The sequence below is a fragment of the Procambarus clarkii genome, unplaced genomic scaffold (assembly GCF_040958095.1).
Source record: "Procambarus clarkii isolate CNS0578487 unplaced genomic scaffold, FALCON_Pclarkii_2.0 HiC_scaffold_95, whole genome shotgun sequence".
NCBI classification, from domain to species: Eukaryota; Metazoa; Arthropoda; class Malacostraca; order Decapoda; family Cambaridae; genus Procambarus; species Procambarus clarkii.
In genome coordinates, this window is record NW_027189128.1 from 6,743,912 (window position 1) to 6,764,607 (window position 20,696).

The 20,696-nt window shown below is 40.3% G+C and overlaps 1 protein-coding gene across 1 annotated transcript in view; it reads left to right on the plus strand.

Annotated features, from left to right (window-relative positions):
• Positions 1-9,794: 9,794 nt before the first annotated feature.
• The window catches only part of LOC138360108 (piggyBac transposable element-derived protein 4-like), a 13,998-nt gene continuing 3,096 nt past the window's right edge, over positions 9,795-20,696 (plus strand). Inside the window, exon 1 of the mRNA XM_069320050.1 lies at positions 9,795-10,524. Coding sequence (XP_069176151.1) covers positions 9,795-10,524 — 730 coding nt within the window. The remainder of the gene's footprint in view (positions 10,525-20,696) is intronic.

The following is a 20,696-nucleotide window of genomic DNA, read 5'->3' on the forward strand; positions in this document are numbered from 1 at the left end:
GTGAATCTATTTCCCATTTTCAACCTCTGTATATCATCCTTTACCTGCAATTTCTTGTTTATGAATTGATTGAATAGACCTGGTTCTGTTTTACATTTGTCTGCAATCCCTTTTTCAAAATTTCTTTCTGCCTCTCTCCTCACTGCCGTGTAGTTGTTTCTCGCATCTTTGTATCGCTGGTATGTTTGGGGTTTGGCCTCTTTCTGTATTGATTCCATTTTTGTGTCTTTTTGTCTCTGGCCCTCTCACACTTTCTGCTGAACCAATCCTGTTTCCTAGTTCTGTTTCTCTGTTTTGGTATAATTTTTTTTGTTCCTTGATCATATATTTCACAAAACTTGACATACATCTCATTCACTTCCTTACCTAGCAACAAATCTGTCCAATTATACCCACTAAAAAAATTTCTAAGGTTGCCATAATGTCCTCTCCTAAAGTCAGTTTTTTCAATTTCACCAACCTTCATATTTTCTTCCAGATTATAACGCATTACATACTTTATTCCCAAAAAGACATGGTCACTTTTACCCAAGGGAGGAAGGTATTGAATGTCAAATATTTCTTCCTCCTTCCTGGTAAATATCAAATCTAGCATGGAGGGAACGTCCCCTTCCCTCATCCTCGTAGCTTGTTTAACATGTTGATACAAGAATGTTTCCAGGATGAGGTCTACAAATTTACAGGTCTAGAAATCTTCTGTTTTAGCTTCATATGCTTCCCAGTCTATGGCTTTCAAGTTGAAGTCGCCGACTATCAACAGTCGTGAACTATCGTTATCCGCTCTCGCTATGATCTCTCTCATTATTGTTATAAGACCTTCTCGTTTACTATCTAGCTCCTCCTTTGACTATGTGCTGCTTGGTGGTGGACTATATGCATTTATGATCATTAGTTTATCATCCTCATGGTAGATCTCTAGTGCTATTATGTCAACTTCTTGTGGATTGGCAGTTATTATTTCCTTCACCTTTAGGTGTTCTTTCACCAGCACAGCAACGCCACCGCCTTTCCTAATTTTTCTGTCCCGTCTCCAAATTGAGTAGCCCCTTGGGAATATGACCTCATTTAAAATAACATCTTCAAGTTTTGTCTCCGTGAGTGCAACAATGTCTGGTGTCTGGAGCTGTATTACATCACTTAACTCCAGTATCTTCGATCTTACTCCATCTATGTTGGGTTATGCAATCTTCAGGAACTTGTTCTCCCTATTCTTATTTATTCTTATTAGTGTGTGTGTGTGTGTGTGTGTGTGTGTGTGTGTGTGTGTGTGTGTGTGTGTGTGTGTGTGTGTGTATGTGTGTGTGTACTCACCTATTTGTGCTTGCAGGATCGAGCATTGACTCTTGGATCCCGCCTAGGAATGTGTGTGTGTGTGTGTGTGTGTGTGTTTGTGTTTGTGCGTGTGTGTGTATGTGTGTGTGTACTCACCTAGATGTACGCACCTAGTTGTGTTTGCAGGGGTTGAGCTCTGGCTCTTTGGTCCCGCCTCTCAACCGTCAATCAACTGGTGTACAGATTCCTGAGCCTACTGGGCTCTATCATATGAAACTGTGTATGGAGTCAGCCTCCAGCCTGGAGTCATATCACTGCCTAATGCATTCCTCGGGTTAACTACTCTGACACTGAAAAAGTTCTTTCTAACGTCCCTGTGGCTCATTTGGGTACTCAGTCTCCACCTGTGTCCCCTTGTTCGCGTACCTCACGTGTTAAACAATTTATCCTTTTCTACCCTGTCAATTCCTCTGAGAATTTTGTAGGTTGTGATCATGTCTCCCCTTACTCTTCTGTCTTCTAGTGTCGTGAGATGCATTTCACGCAGCCTTTCCTTACAACTCATGCCTCTTAGTTCAGGGACTAGCCTAGTGGCATACCTCTGAACTTTTTCCAGCTTGTCTTGTGCTTGACGGGCTCCATGCTGGGGCCGCATACTTCAGGATTGGTCTGACATATGTGGTATACAATGTTCTGAACGATTCCTTACTCAGGTTCCTGATGACTTGTTTTGATGCTAGCCAGCCTCGCGTATGCCACAGATGTAATTATTCCTATGTGGGCTTCAGGAGACAGGTTTGGTGTGATATCAACTCCTAGATCTTTCTCTCTGTCCGTTTCATGAAGTGCTTCATCTCCCATTCTGTATCCTCTGTCAGGGCTCCTGTTTCCACCGCCTAGTTTTATTTTCTTACATTTACTCTGGTTTAACTTTAGTAGCCATTTGTTGTGTCATTCATTCAGTTTGTCTAGGTCATCTTGTAGCCTCATAGTATCTTATTCTGTTGTAATCCTCATATTTTTGGCATCGTCAGCAAACATTGAGAGAAATGATTCTGTATCCTCTGGGAGATCATTTACATATATCAAAACAGTATAGGTCCAAGGACTGACCCCTGCAGCACTCCACTGGTGACGCCTCTCCAATCTGAGACCTCACCCCTCACAGTGACTCGCTTCTTCTGGTGCTTAGGTACTCCCTTATCCAATGGAGTACCTTCCCTTTCACTCCTGTCTACATCTCCAGCTTTTGCACCAGCCTCTTATGTTGCACTGTCAAAGGCTTTCTGGCCATCCAAAAATATGCAGTCTGCCCACCCCTCTCTTTCTTGCTTTTTTTTTTTTGCCTTTCGTAGGATTCAATTAATCCTGTGAGGCAGGACTTGCCATCCCTGAACCCATGTTGATGCTGTGTTACAAAGTTCTTTATCTTCAGATGATCCACTAGCTTTTTACGCACAAGCTTCTCCAACAGCTTGCATGGTATGCAAGATAGAGACATTGGCCTGTAATTCAGTTCCTCCTGTCTTTCCCCTCTGTATATCGGGACTACAATATCCGTCTTCCAAATTTTTGGCAATTCCCCTGTTACCAGTGATTTGTTATACATTATGGAGAGTGGAAGGCACCATACTTCTGCTCCTTCCTTTTGTATCAAAGGGGAGATTCCCTCTGAGCATATAGCCTTTGTCACAACCAACTCTAGTAAAAGCTTCCTTCCATCCCCACTGGTACTCTCACACTCTTCTAGTTGTGCCTGGTTAACTATTTCCTCTCCTATCTCTGGTACTTCTCCTTGCTCTAATGTGATGACCTTTTTGAATTTCCTATTCAGTTCCTTGCACACTTCCTTGTCATTTGTAGTGAATCTGTCTGCCCCTATCCTCATTTTCATTACCTGTTCCTTTACTGCTCTTTTCTCCAGATGTGGCTGTGCAGTAATTTAGGTTGAGTCTTTGCCTTGCTTGTGATGTCATTTTCGTATAGCCCTTCTGCCTCTCTTCTCAACCTGACATATTCATTCCTGGCACTCTGGTATCTTTCTCTGCTCTCCAGTGTCCGGTTATTTTCTGTAGTTTCTCTACGCCCTTTTACTTTGCTGCTTAGCTAGCCTACATCTCTGATTAAACCATGGGTTTCTCATCTGTATTTCATTGTTATCCTTTTGAACCGGGACAAACTTGTCTGCTGTCTCCTTACACTTCTGCGTGATGTATTCCATCTTGTCTTGGGCCGTGTTTCCCCTGAGCGCTGTTTCCCATGTAACATCTGTTAGGAATTTTCTTATCTGCTCACAGTTTCCTTTTCGGAATGCCAGCCATGAATAATTTGTTTCAGTACCCCTCCTCGAGTACATTAACCCTTCTTCAACCAGATACTCAATCGTCAGTACACTGTGGTCGCTCATTCCTACTGGGGCCTCAAAACCGATTTCTCTTATGTCGGAGTCGTTCAGAGTGAAGACTAGTTCGAGTCTCGCTTGTTCATCGATTCCTTTCACGCTTGTGGATTCCCTGACATGCTGCCTTAAAAAGTTTGTTGTCGCTACCTGTGTTTCTTGTGTATGTACTTACCTAGTTGTGCTTGCAGGGGTTGAGCTCAGGCTTTTTGGTCCCCGCCTTTCAACTGGTGAACAGGTTCCTTAGCCTAGTCGCTCAATCATATCTACTCTTGGAACTGTGCATGCAGTATGCCTCCACCACATCACTTCTGTCACGGACCTTGGCGCCATCTACGATCCAGTGGCCGAACTACAGCAGTTGACCCTTTGTCGTGACGCTGAACCCCGGTTCATTCCGAACACAGCGATTACACAACACATAACACCTTGCCTCAGCAACCGTTACTACCACCTATACTCCTACACACACCAGACCCTTGAGGCGTACCACTCGGTTTGTACTGGGACACAATGAATGAACATATGGAAGGTATTTAAAGGCCGTCGGGTTTTGTCATTTAATTACAAAGAATAGACTCTGACAAATAATACTATATTAATTAACATACTCTATTAGGTCAATACACTTCCAATACCCATAGACCACTTGACCTCCGCGATCACCACCCACACTCGTAACTTCCGCCTAAGTCCCTAATACGGAATGATTACTACAACGCTCCACACCCGGTTAGTCTTACATTCAATACTCACATACTGCAGACTTAACTTGGTCACTAAGATCACAACAGATTTTCGCATAGCTGTCTGCTACACTTCGCTGCTGCCGCAAACGGAGATCCAGAGGACTTCTCGGTTCAACTCCCACAATCAGACTGACTCCAGTCAGCCATCTATCTCAACCATTTCACCCCGCCTCTCAAGGAAGGTATAATCCGATTAACCTTATCCCTAGAGCGGTAACCTTGATCCTAGAAGCCTGACGAAGAATAATTCCTCTTTCCAGGAATTAGTAATTTGGCTAAACAGCTTCGGTCTTAATCCATTGACCTTTCTTAGATATGTGATCCATAGTCTGTCTACTTACATGTACTTCCAATCATCATTCGTTAAGTGTTGTAGTAATGATCCTCTAGCTAATAATTCCTACTAACTTGTGGATTACAACACCTTCCATTAATCAGTTTCCCATCTTGTAGTCGGCCAGGCTGAAAGATGACGAGTAACACGGACGAGGGATGGGAGTCAGTGAAGTCGGGACAGTGGAAGACTTGGGTCGACCTGAAGGTGCTAGCTAAGTGGGCTAGTTGAGCGCTGCTGTTGAGTGTTATAGACTTCTCTCCTGGAGGTGCTAGCCAGTGAGGCTAGGTGAGCACTGTGGTTGGGCGCTGTAGACTTCGATTCTGGAAGGTACTAGCCAGTGGGGCTAGGTGAGCACTGTGGATGGGCGCTGTAGACTTCGATTCTGGAAGGTACTAGGCAAGTGGGCTAGTTGAGCACTGTGGTTGGGCGCTGTAGACTTCGATTCTGGAAGGTACTAGCCAAGTGGGCTAGTTGAGCACTGTGGTTGGGCGCTGAAGACTTCGATTCTGGAAGGTACTAGCCAAGTGGGCTAGTTGAGCACTGTGGTTGGGCGCTGTAGACTTCGATTCTGGAAGGTACTAGCCAAGTGGGGCTAGTTGAGCGTAACTGATTTTACTGATTGAGCGTCCCAGCGAGTGTGCAACGGACGTGGAGCATCGAAGACTTCATCAGAGGCACATTGTGTCCGTCATCCGTGAAGCAGGCGAGCGTAAGGGCTAGCAACGTCGCTCCGGTTGACCTTGCATAGACTTGTATATTATAATGGTGATGGGAAATAATAATGGGTTATTTTAAGTCTAATTCTTTTCATTTTACCTTTAAACATTACACTATTTTTCCCACCAAGATTAGGGTTCTCTGAACTAGAATCGGATCATAGTTTAAAAAGAACCCAGTTACGAAGGGTTCGTAACAACTTCCTAATGCATTCTCTTTGTCTACTACTCTGACACTGAAAAAATTCTTTCTAATGTCTCTATTGCTCATCTGGGCACTCAATTTCCACCTCCCCTAGTGCAAGTGCCCTTTGTGTTAAATAGTCTGTCTTTATCTACTGCTGTCAATTCCATGGAGAATCTTGTATGTGGTGATCATGTCCCCCATAACTCTTCTGTTTCTCAGTAACGTGAGGTTTAATTCCCGTAGTCCATCCTCGTAGCTCATACCCCTCAGTTCGGGTATTAGTCTGGTGGCAAACCTTCGTACCTTTTCCAGTTTAGTGTTTTGCTTGACTAAATATGGACTCCATGTTGGGACCGCATACTCCAGGATTGGTCTGGCACATGTGGTATACAAAGCTCTGAATGATTCTTTACACGTGTTTCTAATGGTTGTTCTTATGTTAACCAACCTGGCATATGCTACTGATTTTTTCATGAGGTGGGCTTCAGGGGACAGGTCTGGCGTGATATCAACCCCCAGGTCTTCCTCTCTCTCTCTCTCTCTCTCTCTCTGACTCTTGACGTATTTCATCTCCCACATGATACCGTGTATCTGGTCTCCTGCTCCCTTCACCTATCTTCAATACATTATATTTGCTTTGGTTAAACTCTAACAAACATTTGTTCGACCAGCTTGTCCAGGTCTTCTTGAAGCCTCAAGCTTTCCTCCTCTGTCTTAATCCTTCTCATAATTTTGGCTTCGTCAGCAAACATTGAGAGGAATGAGTCTATATCCTCTGGGAGATCATTTACGTAAATCAGAAACAAGATAGGTCCAAGTACAGAGCCCTGCGTGACTCCACTGGTGACTTCACGCCACTCTGAGGTCTCGCCCCTCATTAACTCTGCTTCCTATTGCTTAGGTACTCCTTTATCCACTGGAGCACCATACCAGTTACTCTTGCCTAGTTTCTCCAGCTAATGCATCAGCCTCATATAGGGTACTGTATCAGGTTTTCCGATAATCCAAGAAAATGCAGTCCGCCAATTCGTCTGTTGCTTAATCTTTGTCACCTGATCGTTGAATTCTATTAAGCCTGTAAGGCAAGATTTACCCTCCTTGAACCGATGTTGATCAGTTGTCACGATGTCCCTTATCTCCAGATGTGTTACTAGGTTTTTTCTCGCGATCTTGTCCATCACCTTGCATGGTATAAAAGTTAAGGACACTGGCCTGTAGTTCAGTGTCTCTTGTCTGTCACCCTTTTTGTATATTGGTACTACATTAGCAGTCTTCCATATTTCTGGTAGGTCTCCCATCTCCAGTGACCTACTATACACTATGGAGAGTGGCAAGCAAAGTGCTTCTGCACACTCTTTCAGTACCTATGGTAAGATTCCGTCTGGGCCAACAGCCTTTCTCACGTTCAGATCCAAAAGATGCCTCTTGACCTCATCTCTTGTGATTTCGAAACCTTCCATGGCCGCCTAGTTTACCTCTCCTAGTGCTGTGATCTCACCTCGTTCTATTGTGAAGACCTCTTGGAGCCTCTTTTTGACTTCTTCACACACATCTTTGTCATTCTCTGTGTACCTGTCCTCGCCTGTTCTAAGTTTCTTCACCTGTTCCTTCACTGTTTTCCTTCTGATATGACTGGGCAGTAGTTTTGGCTCGTTCTTGGGTTTATTAACTATATCATTTTCATACCTTTTCTCAGCTGCTCTTCTCACTTACATACTCCTACCTGGTTCTCTGGTATCTCTCTCTACTTTCTGGTGTTCTGTTATTTTAGAAGTTCCTCCTCAACCTTTTGTTCAGTTCCATTGCTTCCATACATGCCCTATTAAACCAACGATTCTTCTTTTGCTATTCGGCTTATTCCTGTCGGGCCGGGATAAACCTGTTTACTACCTCCTGACACTTTTAGGTGACATTGTCCATCATATCTTGTACGAACTTAGTTCTCAGTTCTGTGTCCCAATGTATATCCCATAGAAATTTTCTCATTTCCTCATAATTTACCTTTCGGTACGCCAGCCCTTTGTTTCCCAGTTCTTATTTTGGGGAGATAAATCCTAGCTCTACCAGGTAATCAAAGATCAGTACACTGTGATCAGTGATTCATAAGGGGGCTTCTAACATAAGTTCCCTTATATGCGACTCATTTACAGTAAATATTAGATCAGGTATAGCTGGTTCGTCCTCTCCTCTAATTTTTGTCGGTCCCTTGATGTGTTGGCTTAGAAAGTTTCTTGTTGCCACGTCCAGCTGCTTAGCTCTCCAAGTGTCTGGTCCTCCATGTGGGTCTCTGTTCTCCCACTCTATATTCCCGTGGTTGAAGTCTTCCATGATTAGTAGTCTGGATCCGTTCCTGCTAGCGATAGAAGCTACTCTCTATTATATTAATGGTGGCAATGTTGTTTCCATCTTCTGTCGTTTGGTGGGGGTTATATTTGACTACTACTATAATCTTGTCCTCCAATTGCTGTGTGTGTGTGTGTGTGTGTGTGTGTGTGTGTGTGTGTGTGTGTGTGTGTGTGTGTGTGTGTGTGTGTGTGTGTGTGTGTGTGTGTGTGTGTGTGTGTGTGTGTGTGTGTGTGTGTGTGTAAATTTGTTCGGTATCAATAAAATACTAACTCTTACGGACAATAGTATGCTGGAGTTTAATTTCTCCATAAAAATGAAAGTGCAACAAGGACCATAATAACCTACAACTTGAACATCCTTGTTGTTGTAGTTGCAGGTTGGTATAGTCATATAGTGACTTGTGTTGTATAGATAATGTACATGTAGATGTCATGAATAACAGTAAATAGTAAAAACCATCATGCTTTTGTCTCAATCCATTATAGTCGGCTAATAATTTTGGGATTCAAGAACTATAATGATGTTTTAATGACATAATTTACACATGTTTGCTTCAGTCTTAAGAAGATTTGTTCAGATAACGACTGGTAGGATGCATAATATCTTTATTAGTAATATTGTTTAACTAACATTGTCAACTCCTTGTTTTCTTTGTCTCAAGCTTGTGTGATCATATACCAGCTTGGTTGATGATGGATATCCTCAGCAATCATCTTGTTTTTTCTAACAATGATAGCACAATGTTCCTCTTCTCGAGTCAGTATAGTTAGATAAAGACTACAAGTGTGAAGCAGGATATCATAGTTATAGTAATACACCATTCCCCACTCCCTCACCCGATGCATTCCCAAATGATCTGAGGTTCCCATCAGAAAATTGGGAACGTCAAATGATCTGATGTTCCCATGACTGATATATAAAAAAAAAACAGATAAAACACAAAATGAAAAAAAAATGAAAATTATATAAAAAATAAACTACTCCGACAAAATGAACGGTATGGTAAATAACACAGCTTAATTCCAATGCAATGTCACACAAAATAATTAAACCAAAATGAAAATGAATCAAAATCTATGAAAATTCAATTTATCAATGAAATCGGAAATATTGAAAGGCATCGTAACATATTTAGTATAGTGCATGTTGCTATTACGTGCAATAGATGGCACTGTTTTTAAACAAAAAGCATGTTTTTTACCTGTCACAGGTGTGGCATCTATACGTATACTCGCAAAATGAATGGTATTGTAATCAACTCTGCTCAATTTCACGCACTGTCACACATAATGAATAAATAAAATTGAAAATAAATCGAAATCTACGAAAATTCAATTTGTCAATGCAATCGGAAACATTGAAATGGAATAGTAACATATTTATTATAGCGTGTGCTGCTCTTCGTGCAACAGATGGCGCTGTTTCTTAACACTTTCGCGCTTTCGATTAGAGATAACTCGTCACTGGTTTTTCTTACGATTCCGCATAACTGCCTACTTTTCTCGTCAATCGAAAAAATATTTCTATAAATTCCATTTTTTAACCGAAATGGATGGGGATACTCTCAGATTGTTCTCCATGAAATTCCCGTTCTCCCTCACCGAACACATGGCATCTCGGCCTACCCGGTCACGTGGTCGGCCCATTGCTTTGTTGACACGCCAAGTGCCCACACTGCGCTCCCCTCTCGCGGCAAACGTGACCCGTTTTACGCATTTATTTCCGTTCCGTTTCCGTTCTCGTGTACCTAAAACCCATTCAATACCTTCAACATGGATGCTGCACCAGGATGTTTATGTCGTCTGCTCGGTTCCAACACATTTCTAAGTTCTTCCACATGTATAACAAAAAAGGCGTTCCAGTGAATAATAGTGACCGATTGATAAAAGTTAGACCACTAATGGACTATTTTTCAGAAAAATTTGAATCTGTATATATCCCCAAAAAAGAATTGAGTCTCGATGAGGGTACAATGGCTTGGCGAGGCCGCCTCTCTTTCAAGGTCTACAATCCCAACAAGCCTGATAAATATGGTGTAAAATTTTATATGTTGGCCGAAGGGAAATCAGGCTACATATATAAATTTGATGTGTATTGTGGAATTGGAAAAACGACAGTGGAAACCGTGATGGGGTTGATGGCGCCCCTAGTCAACAAGGGTTATCATTTGTATATGGATAACTACTATAACTCGGTAAGCCTAACAGAACAATTACGTGAAGTTGGTGTTTACACATGTGGCACACTTAGACTCCAACGTGGCGCCCCCAAGGATCTGCAACAAGTTGTAAAGGGTAAAATGGCAACCGACACGACCGTATACATGCGTAAGGATAACACCTTTGTTATAGTTTGGAAGGACAAGCGCCCCGTCTCTGTCATCACCAATATCCACAATGCCGACACTACTCAAGCACAGCGCAGGAAACGCGTTCGTAAAGGTGACGGGAGAACTGGAGTAGAAATTGTGAAAATGAACAAACCCAAGGCCATAGTGGATTACAATAAGTTCATGAAAGGTGTTGATCATTTTGATCAAATGGTCAAATATTATGAGTTTGCAAGAAAAACCCACAAATGGACCAAGAAGATCACTTTCTATTTTCTGCAAATGGCCATGCACAATGCATACGCATTGTATAACCACTACTCAACAGATACAAAAAAACTAACACTATTAGAGTTTCACGCAGTAGGAATAAAAGCCTTATTGGCGTGGAACAGCAAGGAATGGCCAACAACAACAAGTATACCACATGTTCCCGACATAGATGCCAGCGCAGCTCCTCCTGCTGACGCGGCAGTTTCAACACCCGGGCCATCTGGTGCGAGGCGTCCTCTGTTCACCTCAACACCTAAAGCCCACTCATCAACCACAAATTCTGAAATGGACATTGAGGACATAGAACCACTTGATGTTTCTGATTTCATAGAAGATTCTACTACAAGTTTGGTGGTTCCTGTAGAAGACAATATTCTTCCAGTGAATCCAAAAAATACAAGAATTATAGATTCAGAACAACGTCTCAACTACAAGTTGACGCATGAACTCGTGCACTTGGCTAAAAAAAAAAGATGCCGTGTTTGTTACAAGTCTGGCAAAAGGAGGGACGTGATATATGGATGTAAAACTTGTGATGTGGCACTGTGCGCTGCGCCTTGCTACACAAGGTACCACCGAAAAAAGATATTTTGGGTGGAGAAAAAATAACCACCGGCAACAGCTTCACTCCACCTAAGAAACATCAGATGAGCAACTTCAGGATCAGAAGCCTGAAGATGGTGGAGTGAAGAAAAAATGCTCAACTGTTGATCTTCAATCAACATAGACAGGGTAAGTACACCTATTTTGAATTTTTTATCATCTGTAAGAAGTTATATTATATACGTTTTGTAGAGAATTTATTTGCGAATTTTTTGGTACCAGAATGAATATTATATCACATAAACTTCTATGAGTAAAAAAAAAAAACACAAAGTATGTTTGGGGGTGTGGCGGGTGTGGCGGTCGTGTGGCAGTGGGTTCCCTTTAGCCGTTGATATATCCAACACGTGGGAAATATTTGTATGTGTTATGTATATGTCTGTGTAGGGAATTTTACTGCGATCACTGTCATACAAATTATAAAATGTTTCAACAAGTATAAACATGACAAACATCAAACGAACGAAAACAATGCGTTCGTTTCTGCCGCGAACGCATACTGAGCGACGTGGTTCTATATTTGGCGCTTCTCTTACACATGCTTTGTACAAATGTTATACATTTCATCTTATAGAAAATTTTATTGCGAACACATTGGTATAAAAAAGAAATACGTACATAGAAAAGTAGGGTCAGGAAACGTATAAATGTATAAACTTTCCAAGCATGATTTCCCCCCTGTGTTTTCGCCAGTGCGCTCGCGGCTAACTACTCTCCACTTCACACACTATTGCGGGTGGGCAATTACCTATATTAAACATTCATATGCATATGTCCGTGTAGAGAATTTTATTGCGATTCCAATGATACCAAAATTACCGATGTAGGACAACTGTAGACTTCGCAACCATTAAGAGAGTGGAAACATTTTGTTGCTGTTTGGCGCTCTCGGCGAGTGATCTGCATAGTTTTTTATTTGGTGTTGATACTCCTTATGCTTGGGCGGCATTTTATAGGTATGCTCTTATAGACAATTTCATTGCGAACACAGTGATACCAAATTTAAATACGTGCGCCTTCAATTATTGTCAGGACAGTCAAAAGAGTGTACACTTTTTCGGTCTTACGCGTAGGCCCGCGAAGTGCCGAAAGCATCTGGGGTATTGATTTTTTTTGAGCGCCGAGAGCGCGAAAGTGTTAAAAAATGACTGTTTTTACCTGTCTCAGGTGTGGCATCTATACTTACACTTACGAAATGAACGGTATTGTAAATAACACAGCTCAATTCCACTGTATGTATGTATATAGTATAGTATAGTAGCATGTATATAGTAGGTATATAATAACACGCCCCTATTCGAATGCAACGGTGTGTCAGATTTTCAGAGCAATCGGTAAAGAGGTTCGATGATTTCCCTCACATGAAAAAACATGAAAAAATATTAAAAAAAAAACATATTTTTTCCCGGCACAGACGTGACATCTATATAGTATGTATATAAAAAAGAACCTCGGATGCGAATGAAACGTTGTGGTTAAATTTCGAAGCAATCGGTGAAGAACTTTCGGAGATTAGCGATTTTGAACAAACGAACATTTACATTTTTATTTATATAGATTTATCAGGCGTGTTGCTCATGCCTTAACATTGCCAAACATTTATGGCGTATGTTGCTTATAAAGGTTATATTGATTAACTGACGATGGCAAGACTGGAGCTATCGGTTCACACTTAGTAAAGTCATTTATTGTTGGGTTCTGCATAATGCTCTTCTTCTTCTTCTGTTAATAAAAATAATAATAATATTTATTAGGGGAAAGTACATACATACAAAATTGTATACAAGAAAAATGTTGTGTATCTAGGTAGGACAAGTAAATACTATGCCTCAAGCCACTAATACACTCAGTGTTTCAGGCATGACAATAGCACCACTGTTGTTCTCGTCACAAGTTATAAATTATCAAATAAGAACTGGTGAAATGTCGGATATTTTAATGGTGATCTATTCTTATTAATTGTAAATTGATCTTCCTCTCTTAAATTTACGGTGAAAATAGTTATACATAAAAGCTTAAAGTCGGTATACTTCACTAGTATATAAAAATGGTCAACTAGAACAACAGTAGTGTAAAGTACGACTACGACCGCGCGCACCAGCTGCCAGCTGGCACTCCATGGAGTGCCAGCCGACAGGTGGTGCGCAGGTGTGTAGTCGCACAGGTTTTGGGGGGATTTTCGGGGAATTTTTGGCGTGTTTCGGACGCGTGTGAGCGTGTTGTGTTTGGGTATGTGGTCATGAAAGAGGGGAGGTCATGTTGATGAGTGCCAGGTGGTGCGCGTCGCTCCCGTCCTCAAGTTTTTTTCGGGGAATTTCCCGGAAGTTTGGCGCGTGTCGGTCTTGAGTGGCGGGTGAGCAGGTGCGGCCCCCCACCCCGCGCGCGCGGGTCTAGTCCTCGGGGGTTAAGGTAAGTGGTCAGGAAAGATGGGAGTTCATGTTGTAGGAGAGTATGTGTGCTATGTGGTAGAGTAGGAAAAATACAAGGATAAAAGTGGAATATGAGGAAGGAGTAAATGAATATGTATGTGTGTTTGTCATAGACTTAATCCTGAGTGAGGTTAATATTAGTTTGATGATCGTGATTAGAGGATGAGAGGGGAACCAGCATATTGGATATGTTGTTTGGGGAGGGGTGAGGGGGTGAGGGAGAGGAGAACCCACATACCTGAGAGGAAGGCCGGGGAGGTCCATTAGCTTCCCCCCTACAGGAAGTCGCACGTGTTGAGGGGTGAGAGAGCGAGAGGGCACTCTCCTGCGGAAGTGGAGGCCATTTTGTCTAAAAGGTTTTCGTTGTCTTCAGAGTGTTGATGTTCGTCCCACGACGACTCCCCATACACTGTGGATTCCGGTAAGGAGGCGTGAGGTACTTACTCCTGCCGACAGACACACCTGTCAGCCATCAATCAATCACTCCCACCCCTCATCCCCACCCGCTCCCATACCGGGCAACCATTACCAGTGCGTTTCGCTACGGTTCGCGACTCTCTATCTCTCTGTCTCTGTCTCTCTCTCTATCTCTCTCTGTCTCTGTCTCTGTCTCTGTCCCTGTCTCTGTCTCTGTCTCTGTCTCTCTCTCTATCTCTCTCTCTCTCTCTGTTTCTCTCTCTCTCTCTCTCTATCTCTCACTCTGTCTCTGTCTCTCTCTCTCTCTCTCTCTCTCTCTCTCTCTCTCTCTCTCTCTCTCTCTCTCTCTCTCTCTCTCTCTCTCTCTCTCTCTCTCTCTCTCTCCAGATCATTTAATAGTTGGGGAAAGTAACATCATTTTCCTTTCTCCTGCTGCCGCTGTTCACATATCTTTCTCCATTTCACTTAGACTGTCAGCCCTATCAGAGGATGATCACCATGTCAATTTTCAAGCCCGCCTTCACTCTCACCCTTACATCCTTGTAAGGTAACACGACCAATATGCTAACTTCGTTCTTTACCCAATATCTTTAATGTAACGTGGAGAATATACCAACTTCGTTCGTTCTTTGCCCAAATAACATTTTAAGAGTAACGATCTGTCTCTCTGTCTGTCTCTGTCTCTGTCTCGGTCTCTGTCTCTCTCTCTCTCTCACTCTCTCTCTCTTTCTCACTCTCTCTGTCTCTGTCTCTGTCTCTCTCTGTCTCTCGCTGTCTCTCTCTGTCTCTCTATGTCTCTCTGTCTCTGTGCCTCTCTCTGTCTCTGTCTCTCTCTCTCCCTGTCTCTCTCTCTCTCTCTATCTCCCACTCTGTCTCTGTCTCTGTCTCTGTCTCTGTCTCTCTCCCTCTCTAAAGTCCACCACACGACACTTCACTTAGTAAACTCAGTCAAAGTCAGTAGGTTAGCGTTTACTAAAAGAGAGAAACATTTCACATCGTCACGGAGACGCGATCTCTACCTACAAATTGTTCTTGTTAACTGTGATCAATGAAATGTATGCATGTTTACTCAATCTCCATCACCTCTCCGTCCTACATCCATCCATTACAGCTGTGCGGGGCTATCTTGTCAAGGTCTCACCTTCGCGGCGGATTGAGGCGTACTGAGATAGTCAATGTAAAGGGATGACCCTTACCCTCCCCCCGTCCACCCCCACTTACCCTTACCCCTACCACCCCCTCCATGGCCGAACCATCACTGCCCCTTTCCCAGACCGGATGTTCAACTAAGCTTTAGTATCACCATTCTTTGCTGAAATAGCATTTTTTTAAAGATTATCCAGTCATAAGCTGGTCTTCAGTCTTATTATTATAACAAATCATAATTTGCTGTTCTCTCTCTCCGTCTCTCTGTCTCTCAGTCTCTCTCTCTCTCTCTCTCTCTCTCTCTCTCTCTCTCTCTCTCTCTCTCTCTCTCTCTCCAGATCATTTAGTAGTTAGGGAAAGTAACATCATTTCCTTTCTCCGGATGCCGCTGTTCACGTATCTTTCTCCATCAAGGCTGTCTCTCTTAAGACCTTCGTCATCCAATGTAAACACCAATCGATGAGAATAAGTGAGTCAATAGTGAAATAGGTGTGGGTTAAGTCTGTTTTTTCAGTTCTTGTATCACAGTCAATGTAGCGTAATGGGAAACCAGTCTTTCTACGGCCTACATAAATAGCGTTTGAAAATGTATGCAAGTCTAGACAAACTCCTATAGCCCTTACATTCTAACACAAATAAAATATTAGCACACGATTGCATCGCATTATATCATCATTAAGTAACGTAGAGATCAACTTTCTGGCTGTTGTTCGAATATCATTATTGAAATGTGAACTCATTTAGCCAAACACAATATCTCCATTACATCTCTTAGCATATGAATATTACGGTATACCAGTTTTAACCCTCTATAACACAATGTAATGTAACGTAACGTAACGTAACGCAAATCAACTTTCTACAGACCAAATATCGTTTTTAAATGAAAGTATGACTTAGTCCATCTTCATTACATCTCTCACCATATAAAATATTGGCGTCTACCCCTTTTAGCCCTCTGTAACACAATGTAACGTAACGTAACGTAGCGCAATCAACTTTTGCAGCCCAAAATGACATTTTTAAATAAAAGTATGACTTAGTCCATCTTCGTTACATCTCTCACCATATAGACATATGGTGTTAGCATAATGTGAAAAAAATAGTTGATTTCAATTCTTAGCTTGTTCTTCACATGTTCAGTGTTCATTCTTGTATTCCCTATGTTCCTTATCATGTTTCCATATTCTCTATAAGTTCATATTCCCTGCATGCTCACTCTATTCATCAACTTTTTCTTACATGTTTTCTGCGTTCACCGTATGTTCACTGTGTTCATTCCATGTTCTACAAATGTTCACAGCATGCTCAGTTCAATTCTTTTCACCTGTTTTTCTCATTTTTTTCTGTTTTCTACCATTTTCCCCGTATGTTCACTATGTTCTTTGTCAGGTTTTCATGTACATCATATGTTCTCTGTATAACTTTTATACTCATTATTCATGTTCTCAATGTTCTTAGCTTGTTCTTCACATGTTCAGTATTCATTCTTGTATTCCCTATGTTCCTTATCATGTTTTCATATTCTCTATAAGTTCATACTCCCTGCATGCTCACTCTATTCATCAACTTTTTGCATCAAAAAAGATGCAATTTTCACTTGCATCTTTCCTTCTTTACTTTGTTTTCACATATAAGTTCATTCTTTATCTTAGTAATAATAAAAATTACAATAGTAAAGAAGGAAAGATGCAAGTGAGTGAGAGCATGAAACGAGGAGAAAAGAGTAAGAGAGAGGGGGAAGAGCATGGGAACACTAGACTTGAATTTGAGAAAGAAGGTTAAGTGGGATGGTGGGTTTGGGTAAAAATATACAAAGGAGAAACAAAACTACTTCTGAAAGGTTAGGAAAAGGATAATATATTCAACAAATCTGTCAAAAACACCATAAACTACATCTGAAAGGTTAGGTTAAAAGGTTGGGGAATACGAATAAATAAATAATAACAAACATAATAAATACAACTTATGAGCAACTTGATGAACTTTAACAAATAACCCTTGATCTGCAAAAATGACCATTTGAGAAATTTGCCCTGAGAAATTTGCCCTTGAAACGAGTAAATTCCCATATATACCAAAAATCCTTTGAAATGGTTAAACACTCAATCTTGAACAAATAACACTTTAAATGCAAAAATGTCCATTTGAGAAATTAACCCTTGAAATGAGTAAATGAATATGAGGCAATGATTGACGAAACACAAAGACAAGCAGGAATAATTATGTAAGTTAGATCATGGCTGGTTTGGACTAGATAAGTTAGGATACAGCAGTTTGGGAATGTAGATTAAGTTAGGTAAAGCAAGTTAGGTTACTTTAGGTTATGTAAGATAAGTTATGTAAGTTAGTTAGGTTGTGTAGGTTAAGTTAAGTAAGATAAGTAATGTAAGGTAAGTCCTGTTAGGATAGGTAAAGTTATGTTATGCAGGTTAAGTTAGGTACGATAGGTAAAGGTAAGGTAAGTTAAGTTAGGATAGGTAAAGTCAGGTTTAGGAACGTTGCGCTAACTAAGTAACATTGGGTGGAGAGGATAGGTTACGTAGGATTTGGACAGTGTAGTTCTGAGAACAGTTTTAGGGTAAAGTGACTAAGAAAATATATTTAACAGAAGCGCGGGTTTGGTATGAAAAGCTGAACTAGTTACATTTTGGAGAGAAATTTTATGACTGAAGATGACTTGAAGAATAACATGATGGACGGAGAGTTTCTTTGATGAACGAATGTGTCTTAGAGAACAACTTTTGGTGAACGAAAGTGAATTAGAGATCTCTTTGATGATTCTGAGAATAACTTTGATCAACGAAGATGGATTGGAAAGTTTCTCTAGTAGACGAAGGTGCCTTAGAGATTAACTTTTATGATTTAGAGAACAACATTGATGTCTTAGAGAACAACATTGATGTCTTAGAGATCAACTTTGATGAACAAAGATGTCTTAGAAAGCTTCTCTGATGAACGAAAAGTTACTTAGAGAATAACTTTGATGACTGTATTTAACTTTTTGATGGCTCTGAGGTTGGTTTTGTTGAACGAGGATGTCTCGGAAGGCTTCTTTGAATAACGAAGGTGAGTCTGAGAATAACTTTTGATGACTGAGAATGACTTTGTTGTCTTAGAGAATAACTTTGAGAGCTTAGAGAATGTCTTTGATGAACGGAAGGGTACTTAGAGAATAACATATCTTGACTGAGAATAACTTTTGATAGCTCTTAGAGAATAACTTTAGTTGTCTCTGAGAATAACTTTTATGAACGAAGATGACTGAGATTGACTTTGACGTCTCTTGGAATAACTTTGTGGACATGAGAATATCTTTGGATAACTCTGAGATTAACTTCGATGTCTTTGAAACAACTTTGATGAACGAGAGTGAGTTAGAGATTACCTTTGTTAACTCTGAGATCAACTTTGATGAACAAAAGTGAGTTAGAGATTACATTTGATGACTCTAAGATGAACTTAGATGTCTCTGAGACAAACTTTTTTAACATAGAAATTAACTTAAATGACCAAAAGTGAGTTAGAGAATACATTTGATGACTCTAAGATGAACTTAGATGTCTCTGAGACAAACTTTTATAACATAGAAATTAACTTTAATGACCAAAAGTGAGTTAGAGAATACCTTTGATGACTCCGAGAATAACTTTGATGAACAAAGATGTTTTGGAAAGTTTCTCTGAAGAACGAAGGTGACTCCGAGCATAACTTTGCTGTCTCTGAGAAAATCAGTGAGGACTTTGAGAATGACTTCTGAGAACAACAAGAGTAACTTTGATGTCTTTGAGTAAGTCCTTGATGTCTCGAAGAGTGTCTTTGACTATATTTCTTACTTAACGACATATAATTTAGTTAGGAACAATGATGAATATGACTATTTTAGCAAAGTGAAAGGCTACTTTAGTTAAGAACAGTGATGGAAAGAGGTTATACATGTCTATTTCAGATGAGAGAAGTGACATTTCAGTTAAGAAATGACAGGGAAACATGATGAAGTAGCTATTTTTATTTGACTGATGAATACTTGTAGTTAAGGAAAAGACAAACATGATGAGGGAGACTATTTTGTGCTCCCCAAAGTATAATGTCCGTTAAGAACAGCGATGAAAGATATCTTTGGTTATTTTTCTTACTTGCCAAAACATAATTTTAGTTAGGAACAATGATGATGAATATGACTTTTTCTGTTGATTGATGGATAATTTTAGTTATGAAATGACAATGAAACATGAAGAACATGGATATTTTTCTGATGACTAGGGAATAAGTTTAGTTATGAACAGGGTTGGAAAGATTCCTTTGACTATTTTTGGTTGATTGGATAATAAGTTTAGTTGAGAAATGAGGAAAGTGACTATGTTTTAGTTGATTGGCGAAAGATTTTTAGTTAAGAAGTTACAAGAAAAGGTTTGTCTTTGTAAATTTGGAACTGAATAAAGTGTAGATTTGTTTAGGAATGGGTTGGTAGAACTATTAAGCTGACGATGACGAGAATTACTTTGACACAGTTTTGTAAATAAAAACTGAGTGACTAAAATTGTTGAGGGGACTGTATTGCCGTATAATATTATTTGACAAAGAACTAGTTAGTGAATGGAAGAAACAAATTGGTTTAAAGAAACAAAGAACATAAAAAAAATTGAGGTTAAGTAGGGGAATGAACACAGTGAACATACGGTGAACACAGAAAACATGTAAGAAAAAGTTGATGAATAGAGTGAGCATGCAGGGAGTATGAACTTATAGAGAATATGAAAACATGATAAGGAACATAGGGAATACAAGAATGAATACTGAACATGTGAAGAACAAGCAAAGAACATTGAGAACATGAATAATGAGTATAAAAGTTATACAGAGAACATATGATGTACATGAAAACCTGACAAAGAACATAGTGAACATACGGGGAAAATGGTAGAAAACAGAAAAAAATGAGAAAAACAGGTGAAAAGAATTGAACTGAGCATGCTGTGAACATTTGTAGAACATGGAATGAACACAGTGAACATACGGTGAACGCAGAAAACATGTAAGAAAAAGTTGATGAATAGAGTGAGCATGCAGGGAATATGAACTTATAGAGAATATGGAAACATGATAAGGAACATAGGGAATACAAGAATGAACACTGAACATGTGAAGAACAAGCTAAGAATTGAAATCAACTATTTTTTTCACATTATGCTAACACCATATGTCTATATGGTGAGAGATGTAACGAAGATGGACTAAGTCATACTTTTATTTAAAAATGTCATTTTGGGCTGCAAAAGTTGATTGCGTTACGTTACGTTACGTTACATTGTGTTACAGAGGGCTAAAAGGGGTAGACGCCAATATTTTATATGGTGAGAGATGTAATGAAGATGGACTAAGTCATACTTTCATTTAAAAACGATATTTGGTCTGTAGAAAGTTGATTTGCGTTACGTTACGTTACGTTACGTTACATTGTGTTATAGAGGGTTAAAACTGGTATACCGTAATA